General features: G+C 43.6%; 1 protein-coding gene across 1 annotated transcript; it reads right to left on the bottom strand.

Annotated features, from left to right (window-relative positions):
* Window positions 1–3689: 3689 nt before the first annotated feature.
* crls1 (cardiolipin synthase 1) lies at window positions 3690–11715 on the bottom strand. Its single transcript, XM_049600518.1, has 7 exons — window positions 11110–11715; window positions 9643–9780; window positions 9328–9457; window positions 9083–9168; window positions 6896–6964; window positions 6024–6115; window positions 3690–4234 (listed from the first exon to the last, which is right to left on the bottom strand). The coding sequence occupies exons 1-7, from the start codon at window positions 11557–11559 to the stop codon at window positions 4141–4143; spliced, it is 1059 nt and encodes a 352-aa protein (XP_049456475.1). The 5' UTR covers window positions 11560–11715; the 3' UTR covers window positions 3690–4140.
* Between the last annotated feature and the right edge of the window lie 122 nt (window positions 11716–11837).

The following is an 11837-nucleotide window of genomic DNA, read 5'->3' on the forward strand; positions in this document are numbered from 1 at the left end:
AAAATAATATTTAAAAGAAAAAAAAAAAAGCCAGTTTTGGGACACAATCCCATCTGGAAATGCAACGATGAAAATAACTGCTTTTCTTAGGACTATACGGCTGAGAAACAGCAACACGTTGCTAAAGAACCCAGTCTCATTGGTGGCTAAAAAGCTGCAAGGAAAAACAGCGACACACAACCTGTTTTGTTGTTTGTTAGTCTGCACTTTGGCAGGTGTCTTGCCTAGATGACACACCATCTACCATCCCCTCCACATCATGAAGTCAGGTCATGTACTACGTTACTTTGGAAACCTTGATATGATTCGTATGAAATGGGCATATATAACATATTGGTGGATTGCAGAAACACTTAATGTAAACAACGTCTTCTGCTTTTGTTTGCAGATGTCTAGTTTATAGAGATCAAACAAAATGACCTGCGCACGGAAGAGGAAGTCTTGGCCCAGATACCAGCTGGCTACACTGGATCTCCATAAATATTCGTACAAGTACAGCTGCGTCTGGAGCAGCAACACGACCCACCCAGGAACTACATGACTCGCCCACAATACCTACACATCAGTCAACGATCAGCCCCCTTCACTCCTTGACCCAGAAGCAGAAGCTCTGGAGAAAATGCTAACTTAGCATTTAGCTAGCTATGAAGTATTAGCTTAAAGGAGGGTTAGGGTTATACCTCCTGTGAATCATGTCTTCATAAAAAAAAAAAAAAAAATTAAAACGAGTTCTAAAGTGGATTACTGCAACGTTTAACCTATTTGCTCACTACAATGTCGTCTTGTAGCAGGTTTCAAATAACTGTGTTGGTGGGTTTATCTTCTATGTTCCAATACCTATACTACCATGCTATATTATATGCCAGAAAAGATTTTGTATGTCAAAAGCACCATGCCAAAAATACCAGAATGTTCTACTACATCCGGTCCGATTTTGCAGTCTGCAAACCAGCATGCCCAGTAGACGATACGTCACATCAACTGAGCCACAAATAAATGACAGCTTGACAACTGATTGACAGCTGTCAGAAGTTGCACTGATGGATGAAAGTATATTCAAGTAACTGATGACCAGTTGAACAGTAATAATAATAATATTGAATGTTAAAGTCAAAAAATAATCATAAATATTACAAACAACGGGCGGCACGGTGGTGTGGTGGTTAGCACTTTCGCCTCACAGCAAGAGGGTTGCCGGTTCGATCCCGGGCGTGGGAGCCCTTCTGTGTGGAGTTTGCATGTTCTCCCCGTGTCAGCGTGGGTTCTCTCCGGGCACTCCAGCTTCCTCCCACAGTCCAAAGACATGCAGGTTAATTGGTAACTCTAAATTGTCCGTAGGTGTGAATGTGAGCGTGAATGGTTGTCTGTCTCTATGTGTCAGCCCTGTGATAGTCTGGTGACCTGTCCAGGGTGAACCCTGCCTCTCTCCCGATGTCAGCTGGGATAGGCTCCAGCCCCCCCGCGACCCTCAAGAGGATGAAGATTACAAACAACAAAAAGACATAACTATAATCAACGACAGAGAACTGCAGACGTTATTTCACTGTCACAAATATATGTTTGAATCTATGCAGTTATAACTTTAAACTAAAACTACACAAATTGCAAGGTAACAACAGCAGGTCTCTCCAAGTTGAGCTCCGTCTCTCGTGAACTTGGTAAGTGGCATTTGTTTTATCTCCAATGAAACAGGTATAAAAGCGTCCTGATCATGTGCATACCCCAGTGATGGCAGCGACGGCAGCCAGAATCAAGCCTGATCTCATTCATGCGTAGTCTCAGCTGAGTCGGGGAACCAGATGCGGCCTGACTTACTTCTTCCGGCGTGCCAAGTTTGGGCCGATGCTGGGTCAGGTTATTTTTGCTAACAACCCATTAATGAACATGTCATCAGCCGCAATCAGGCCGCTTATTTGGCGCAATCCTGGGGTGTAATTCAGTAGTCTCATGCCAGTTGGGCATCTGGATGGGGCCTGACTTATTTCTTCAGGCGTGCCGAATTTGGGCCGATGCTGGGTCAGGTTATTTTTGACAACGGCCCAGTGATGGCAGTGTCGGCAGTCGGAATCAGGCCAGCTGATTTGGCCTGATCCTGGGGCATCATTCATGCGGAGTCGCAGCAGAGTTGGGCAACCAGACACGGCCCAACTTATTTCTTCTGGCGTGCCGAGTTTGGCCCGATGCTGGGTCAGGTTATTTTTGCTAACGGCCCATTGATGAAAGTGTCATCAGCCGCAATCGGGCCGCTTATTTGGCCCAATCCTGGGGTGTAATTCAGTAGTCTCATGCCAGTTGGGCATCTGGATGGGGCCTGACTTATTTCTTCAGGCGTGTCGAATTTGGGCCGATGCTGGGTCAGGTTATTTTTGATAACGGCTGAGTGATAGCAGTGCCATCAGCCGGAATCAGGGCCAGCTTATGTGGCGCAATTCAGGGGCATCATTCAGTCAGTCTTGGCCGAGTCAGGCATGTAGCCCAACTTATTTCTTCTGGCGTGCTGAGTTTGGGCCGAAGCCGGGCCGGTTTATTTTTGATGTTTCTGATATTTCTGATTCGTCATTCATTCCGAGTCAGGCAACTTGACGTGGTCCAGCTAATTTCGGCATGTCGGGTTTAGACCGATGCTGGGCCAGGTCATTTTGTCTACCTGGGACCGCATGCAAACAGTACATACTTTTTACCTGCTAAAAGTAAAAAGTATGGGATTGTACTAGCAGTATACAGTTTGTAGAGGTGTGTTGTGTACGCAACAAACAGAATGTGTCTGCAGCTAAACATGTCAACAATATCAGCTATCCCAGAGGCTTATTAACATCAGACTAATAACTGATAGGTCCTGAGATATAACAGTCCCTGGTTGTAGCTTGCCAGCTAGCTCAAATTGACTTTGTCTATTTTATTTCAAACTGAGTATCTTTAGAAGTTTGACTGCTGTGCAACAAAATAAGAAATTTTAGGACGTCCCCTCTGACTTTTGACTTTATTTATCAGAAGCAGCAAATGTTATCACTTTGATGCAAATGTGTCAGATTTGGCCTGAAGCCTTGTCATTCGCTGTCAGGATGATTTAACTGGGAAACTTCTGATGGGCACTGGTCAAAGCTTTCTGACAATGAAAAAAGAAAAAAAAGAAAACCCAGACTGATCAATAACATGGCTGCAAATAACATTTTTTACAGTTGATTTATCTTGTTTAATCTCTAAAGTGTCAGAAAATGATGAGGTCTTTAGACGTCTCACAAACGGTCCAAAGATCTTTGATATTTACAGTTTTATGAGACCGAGAGAAGCAGCACATGTTCACGCTGAAGGAGCTGGAACAAGAGAATTTTAGGCATTTTTGCTTGTAAACAATTCTCAGAATTACACTCTGGTAAATTTCCTATTAATTGATGAATGAATTAAAGATAATTGTTTCCACTCAACTGAATGATGATAATTTAAAGCCCTAGCATTCAGATTTTATTTTGGAGGGCAGACTGGTCCTGTGAAACACTGGCAGCACGTCATTGCTGTTTTTTATCTATTTTTTTTAAACCTCTGATTGCTGCTTTTAAAATGGATAAACTCAGATTTGTGTCTCATGAGATTAAACATCTTTTCTTCCCTGAGAAAAACGAACCCCGCAGTCACACACACACACACACACACACACACACACACACACACACACACGAAGATGAACAAAAGCAGATTTTCTTTTTTAATCATAAATCATTGGTTTACAAAACTGACAATCATGTTGACATCGCAACCTCTTGATTGAAAAACTAAGAAAAAATAGAAGCTCTTGCTGGATCACTGAACATATACTTGATACATATGTTAGAGTGTACATGAGTGCGTGTCCAAGGATGATCTATATTTGAGTTTGCTGTTTCTATCTGGGTGCATTGGTCTCCACTCAGCAGCCGGCCCAGTAGCAGAGCTGCTGTTAGGCATTTCTGTAGTGTTGCAGTTAACCATCTGCGGCCCCAGTTGGTTTCCATGTGTCATTGCCATGGCGACTCATAAATGGCTGTCACAGTTACTTGGTTTCAGAGCTCCTGGCGATCGTCCATCTGTCTGTATGACTCTAACCACAACTGATCAGTGTCTCTGCTTTTAGCTCTGCTTTCTGGGTGTTTCCTGGTGGGGTCGTCATGGTGATCTGGTGTTTAGCACCTGGACAGTCTTGCGGCCATAGTGCCAGTAGCTATAGCCTGACGCTGCTGTAGTCACCGCCGTAACATACCTGCAATATAACAAGTCATACAACACTTTAATTTAAGTTGATTGACAGACTTAGTTTATTTCAATACTGACAGTATCATGTTCCCACTGTGGAATGTTTTAATGTGTTAAATTAGGAATTTGTAATCGTCATCCAGTGGCTAGTCTTAGTTGATTAAATTATTGATACATTTAAAAAAAAATGTATTAAACTATGAAACTTTAATTAAAACCATGCAATTAAGTTTTGTGGGGTTTTATTTGTTGCTGTTGTTGCTTCGTATGAGTAAAGAAAAACTCTGCTAGCTGCTAGGCTAATTTATACAGTGTAAAATGCCATAGGCTTGTGCTAATAACGTTAGCATATTACATTTGTTTAGAAATCGTGTTTAGTATAAGACAGTTGTTTTGTCAGTGAACCTTGTGAGTTGTAATGGAGCTGAATTTTGTAACGTTACCTTTGTTAAGTGTTGCCGTTGTGCTTGGCTTCATATGAGAAGAGGAAATCTCTGCTAGCTGCTAGGCTAATTTATACAATGTAAAATGCCATAGACTTGTGCTAAAAACATTAGCATGTTATATTTGTGGGGAAAATGTGTCCAGATAAAGACAAGTGTTTGTCTGTGAATGCTGCGAGTTATAGTGAAGCTGATTTGTGTTTGAAACTGTCTCTATTAAGCCATGTTTAATGTGTGTTTAATGTGTGTTTTGTATCAACTAAACTTTACAGCACTTCACAGAAACCCCACGGCCAACTAGTGTTTTGGAGGTGTAACTGCAGAGTGACACAGACACACAACCACACTAGTATAAGGCCCCGATCACACAGAAAGCATTTTAGCAGCTGGAGGCGGCTATTTCTAACAGTGTTTAATGAGAATGAAGCTTTTTGCTCGCTGTTTTTGCATTGCTATATGCACCACATTTCTGCGCTCTAGGCGTCTGGCGTTTTTGCGCCATGAGTTCATGTCCCTGAGTCATCCTAAAATCCACCTGTAAACGTCCATGATGGAGGAGAAGCTCCTGGACCAACTGGTGGTACTCCCCATGATCCAGCCTCTTTTTTAGGGTCTCATGTACCCACACAGATCTCTGTTTATCTGCTGACAGCCTCTCACCCTCAACCAGAGCTACAGACAGTACCCTCTGCCTCAACATGGCAGCAACTACACACTGATTACTGTGAAATTAAATAAATAAACAAACAGCAGATTGATTACACAGGAAGGTTAGGGTGAGGAGGTGATGGGGTTCTTGTTGCCTGTCAGCAATAAAAAGGCTCAGCAAGCCTTTTTTTTTTTTACTAATGGCATTCAATAAAAATAGAAAAGGCAGAGTGTGTCTTGCATTTTGAAACCCGCAAAATGCCTTCTGTGTGAGTGGGGCCTAAATGCTCACAACGGTGTACGCGTAGGCTTAAAATTGTCTTTGCAGTGGTGTGAACATAAATGTACAACAAAGCAAAAATAAAACTGTTGTTGTATTAGTTCAACAGTCTGCTGAATTTGTATAAAAATGTAGGTTACTGTGACACAATAAACTGTTTGTCCTGAGTTGGATCTCTACTCCAAATCCCTCCTAGTTGTAGATTGAAATGAGTCAGTGCACTTAACCCAAACACTCTGCTGGAACAAACCGTATTTATGTGCTTGACAGAGACGAAACCATTTGCATTCAAAAACCCTTCACACAATAAACTGTTTTTTGTTGTAACCACTACACTGAAAAGTACAGAACATCATGGATGTTGAAGTCAAGTGGGTGAGAGCTGTGTGTGCGCATGCATATGTAAAACAGTGTATGTGGTTTACCATAAGCACTGCAGCAGGACGCTGTCTGTGTACTGGAAGACTGGAGCAGCCAGAGAGGATGCAACCAGGAGGAGCTGGATGGCTGTGTTCACCTAACAAAGATACGCACACACAGAGTCAGAACGCCGACATTAAAGAGGCGCAAAAACCTTCCACATTCACACTCTACCTGCTTCTCCGACAAATGAAGTCTGGCTCATTATTTTTGTGAGAACCTGTTGCGCTTGTGACAAGAGTTGTGGCTGGTTCCAAGAACAAAACAACACTTTTTGGCAGCTTAAAAAAAAAAAAAAAAAACTTGTCCTGCCAGCCACCACTTCTTCAAGGTATCAAAATAAATGATGCAGAATCTGTGGCGGCGCCACAAAGGAACATTCTGACAGTGAATTTTAATGTGTTAGTTTTTGCACAACACATTTTTGCATCCGTGTGACAGAGTTTAGCATCCAACCATGGACTCAGATCCAAAATGATGGATGAATGGGAAGACTCTCCATCAACAGGATGATTATTTTTTTACCAGTACAGTTTAAAATGTGTTAGTTTGGTTTCTCAGATAATTGGGAGTGATCAAACTGTAAATATGATTTGGTTTTAACGTTTGATTTACAAAGAAAATCTTCCACCTTCATAAACATCCTTTCTTCTTGAAAATCACAGTAGAGTTTGGGCCAGATTCTGTCAAACACTGTGCCAGGGTTCAGTTTTTGCCAGAAAATATAATAAAATAATCACACGTGTTCTTTAAGGCTCCATTGTTGCTAAATCTCCACTTCAGTACAGAGATGAACAAAATGTTCAAAGTCCAGAGCACAGTGAGAGTGGGTGGTTTTGTGTGTGTGTGTGTGTGTGTGTGTGTGTGTGTGTGTCACCTTGCTGAAGAGTGTGGGCTTGAGCTGTGCTGTGGTGTAGCAGGGGTTAAAAAACTTGCTGAGGGTTACCTGGAGGAAAAAGAGGAAGAGATTTTTAAGTACATTAATTTCCTCTACTACAGAGGCCATTATGATCCAGAGTACATTAGGCCTGCCACAGCAGTCGGTGCTACACGGTGGTGGAGCATATACCGATTACATTACTTGCCTGCCGCCCACACTACGACAGTGTGTTGCTTTTTTTTTTTTTTTTTTAATCAATAGGCTGCCGAGTCTGACAACAGACGCTACGATTACAACCTGAGCTGGTCTGCTCTGTGCAGCTGAGTCTGGTGTCTCTTTAAGGAGAGATGACCAACAAGATGATGGCGGTGGATTTGGTGTCAAAGCACAAAGGAAATGCACCCATATGGCAACAGTGTGAATTTAACCTGATGCTAACAGGGAACCTGATAATCACTGTGTCTCAATTTGGTGGCTGCAGCTTTTGAAGGATGTGGCTGTCACGGTCTACGTCGGACCGGTGGACGGTCTGGTCTGTGGAGGACTTCCTGGTTGCATCACCAATTGTTCTCGCCCCCATCTATTGGCATTCCTGTTACTTAGCAACCGGCTGTGCTTGAGGAAAGAAGAAGTAAGCTAGTTAGCCCTAAATCATGGACCCATGATTTATAAATATATATATTTTTAAATGTAATACTTGAGGATGTGATACTCTGTTTCTACCGTCCCGTCCCATCCTGCAAATTCTGGGAAAGAAGGCTGCATTTCTCAACCGCATTTTAAGGAGCCTTGGTCGCACTGATGTGACGCAAGCAGTCACAAATGCAGCCTTCGAAGGCTGCAGCCCCTGAACTGAGACACAGCTATTGTTAATGAGGGAAGAGGAGTTGATTACATGGCTAACGTGGAGGTGTACAGCCTGTCACCTGCAGCTCTTTGGCTGTTTTTTACACAGAGATGGCTCAATAGAGCCGCTACAAAGTCCCGTCTTCATGCTGCCTCGGATTTTTTACACAGAACCAAGAAAGCAGGGCAGAAGAGACACCTGCACACCAATGTAACTGGGATAGAGAGCCACTAAAAGCTCCACAGGCTGCAAAAAGAGTCTGTTTATTTAAGACATCTGTGCACAAATAAAGTGCTCAAAGTGCAGCAAACACTTCAGTGCAAGACAAACTTTTTGTTGCCCCAAGCAGGCGCAGTTTCACAGCAGCCCCAGAGACTTCACACAGGAACAGCGGCAAGATAATTCTGCTCCAGTGTGTGATTACAGACAGCATGCTGGCATCACAGAATCAAAAGTGACGTGACACATAACACAACAGCGTCGGCATCCATTGTAACATAAAACATATGTGCTGGCAGCATTTTATAAACAATAACAATCATTTACTGTCTGTGTTATATGGCAGCTGGTTTCAACCCCTGTTCAGAGGTAAGGAGCTCCCAGGCTTTATTGTTTTCCCGATATGCGGACATTGTCAGTGCTGTTCCTCTTCTATGAGTTAGCCGCTAACTGTGACAGCTACTTTCTAAATCTTCCGCAGTGGGTCTCACGCATAGCACGTCGTCAAAACCTCACGTCCATCCTGCTCGTGGTCCTGTCCTGTCAGTTGTCCTGTTTATACAGACACCATACCGGTGCTGTTACTACCTTCAGTGGCAGTTCAAAGGCGGGACAACTCTGTCCTTACATTTCGCAATTGTACCTCATGTACAGCAAGGCAAGGCTGCATAACGGTACGATATTCCTGCCTTGAACACGAAGTTTAAAAGGGCCTTTTATCTAAACTTTCACTGTGGCTGCTGCTCAATGTTTTATTGCTCACTGCAATATTTCAAACTGATCTGCTGTCAACAAACGCCAAAAATGACCATCTTCCTTTTTTGTAGACACATTTATGCTGAACAGCAGTGCTCAGGTAGAACTAGCAGTAACTTAGTACAGCGCTCTGCAGACACTGAGCGTCGCTGGCTAATATCTTGTCTTGTAAGATATCCAGTATAATCAGAGTTTACTAACCAGTGAGAACCTTTTCCTCACCGTGGCATCCTGTGAGTACATTAATGTTACTTATGCTTTCTGACAGATGCTGTTCTTTACGGTCTCAGTGTTTAAATTCTATGAAATAAAAAATCTCTGTCAGAGTGTGTGTGTTCAGAGCGAAGTGTAACGTGTCTCACCGGTGGAGGTACAGTCTTGTATCTGACCCAGAAGACAGCAGCTATCAAACCAATGTCTCTGGAAATCACCAGACCTGTCAGTAGAGCTGAAACAGAAAAACAAAATACATCATGCTGTAATACTCTGTGTGCTCACTGTAAAGAGAGCTGTCACATGAAATATAATAAAATGGGAAAACAACAAATAAATGCAGCTCTTCAACAGATCCTCAACTGACTATTGTGTTACACAGTGAAATTAATACCTGGTATGAGTTCAGCGTAGGTGAGACTGACATATAAAATACTGATGAGAATCTTATCAGCCAATGGGTCGAGAGCGCTTCCCAACGCTGACTTCTGAGTGGGCCACGTCCTGGCGATGTAACCGTCCAACTGAGTGAGAGAGAGAGAATACTGTAACAGATGCTTTATAAAAGCTAAAGAAGCAAATGCAGCAACCTGCAAGTTTTAATATCAGCGACTGCACTGAAGCTCATGCTGATAATAATCTATAACAGACTGAGCTACAGTGTGTGTGTGTGTCTGTGTTTTAGTCAAAGTGTCTGTATCTATATTACCAGGTCAGTGGCTCCAGCCAGAGTGAACAGAGCAAGGCTGAGGTGAAAGTGCTGCTGGATGATCAGATAACCCAGGAACGGAGCCAGCAAAATGCGACACACACACAAGAAGTTGGGGATGGTCCACGGGTTCTCATACTGCAGGAAAACAAATCAGATACACGTTACTCCACAGATCAACAGAGGGTTAACAAGTCAGAGACGTGCAACAGGTAGATCAGGCTAAAGTTACTCCAGCAACATTTCTAAAACTGTAATAAATCTCAGTCAGATACATCACGTAACTTTCAAGAGAGTGGTTCATTTCTAATTTAAACAGTAAGGTCATAGTGAAAACGTATGTGTTTGTAAAGTACTGAGCATACGCCTGGATAAATTATTTGTGAACGGATGGTCCCCAATTAATCAATATGTTCGCTGTTTTCTGTGGAGAAAACAAAACAAAGTTGTCTTCACAAACTCAAGGTAACACAGACTACTTGATTAACAGATGGTTAATTTGTGTGTGAAATATTCCTTTAAAGGTCCAGTGTGTAGGATTTAGAGGGATACACTGGCAGAAATGTTTTTTCTTTAGTGTATAATCATCTGGAAACAACAACTGTTGTGTTTCTGTAACCTCGGCAAGAGCCGTTTATATCTACACAGGGAGCAGGTAGACTATTCGCATTTTCGTGTTTGCACTTCAGCCACTGTAGTTAGCAGCCACACCGTAACGAGGATGTCGGACTAACAGATTTTTTTAACGCGAGACTGCTTTATTCAATGTTTTTACTGATTTAAATCAGCTGGTCTGTTGGTTGCAGAGAGGAAGAGACCTCTGTGGAGAACTGGGCTCCCTGTAAAAACCTCCTGAAAGTAGATCTTAAGTTATCAGAGAGAAAAGGTGCAGCAGCTGTCTCCGACATGCCAAACAGTGTTGGAGAAACACTGATTTGTAACATGAAATTTCTTCCTTCACTGTTTTTACCGGTTTAATTCACCAGGTGAGTTTGTTTTGGAGAGGAAGAGACCTGTGCTGATAATTTAGCTGCTGGTAAAAAGCTCCTGAATGAAGAACGCTGAAGGAACTCCAAACAGGAGAGGATTAGGCTGAGCAAAAACTATATAGACATTTTTGTCTTTGTTTTTCAGGGCCTGTAAACACTTCAGATTTGACCTATAAATGCACTAACACAGATAAATCTTTCCAGCTGTACCGACAAGCTAATTATACTTTATGCATCAGTATTAACAATGCTGTGACATGCTGTAAGACATTAGTGTGTGTCTGTCAGGACACTGAATGCACCGTGCAGAGAATATATAATTTTATTTACAAAGCCTGGAACTGTAACATTATTAGTGGTTTAACACTGTTAAGAAGACTTCTATCACTGTCAGTTTGTTTTCATGTGTTCACACGTCATACAGTGATGCTTTCCCACCACCTGCTGTGACGTCACACTCCTACAGTCACTCACTCACCAGCTCCTTGAACTTGAAGAGTCCGTGTCCCGGTACCGAGCTGGCCTCCTCCCGGTCCGTCCCCGCGGGGGCACCAGGTGTCTCCTCGGTCTTCCCGCTGCACAGCCCCCGAGCTGTGGGTGACAGCAGAGACCGGAAACTGGCCGCCGACCTCTCGTGACCTCCCTGGTGTGAACCCACGGCTCCTTGCGCGTGCCAGGGCGTCGCCTTTACCTGCTGGAGGATGCCACTCCAGCACGCCGCGCGGCTGTCCGTCCTCCTGACAGTGAGGAGCCACGCGCCGTTAACCGGGGACGGTGTCACCCTCGCGCACTGGGTGACAGGTGAGTGCCGCCATGACGCAGGCTCGAGCCGACACACACCCGCGCACCGCGCTGACAGCAGGCAGCGGGCGGTCGCTGCGTTGCGGCACAGCGGCGCGGAAATCCTCCGAAAACACATCGTCATCATCTTCACGAGCCCTCCCGTTACCGACCGGCTGGCCTCGTGCGGTCCGTCCCCGTGGTCATGGTGAAGGTTCAGACTCTGACGGTCAGAGCCGACGGAGTTTCTGCTCCTGCCAGCACGCTGCCATGTTGCCGTAAACTGACACCGCACTCGGTGTCGTAAAACAGGGGATGACACTTCCGGTAGCAGCTTTTATTTTGAAAAGAAATTGTGATTGAGACGAGTTATTTATTTTATATCAGCAAGACATATGTTGTGTCTTTGTTTGTTTTATGCTGTAA

This window comes from Epinephelus fuscoguttatus, linkage group LG16, assembly GCF_011397635.1.
Source record: "Epinephelus fuscoguttatus linkage group LG16, E.fuscoguttatus.final_Chr_v1".
Lineage (NCBI taxonomy): Eukaryota > Metazoa > Chordata > Actinopteri > Perciformes > Serranidae > Epinephelus > Epinephelus fuscoguttatus.

Excerpts from the sequence above, each read along its gene's own strand:
- crls1 (XM_049600518.1), bottom strand. The coding sequence starts at position 11,559 with ATGATGACGATGTGTTTTCGGAGGATTTCCGCGCCGCTGTGCCGCAAC. Across the intron at positions 9,781-11,109 it reads TCTTCAAGTTCAAGGAGCTG|TATGAGAACCCGTGGACCAT; the intron begins GTGAGTGAGTGA and ends GTTTTCCTGCAG. Across the intron at positions 9,458-9,642 it reads TGGCTGGAGCCACTGACCTG|TTGGACGGTTACATCGCCAG; the intron begins GTAATATAGATA and ends TCTCTCACTCAG.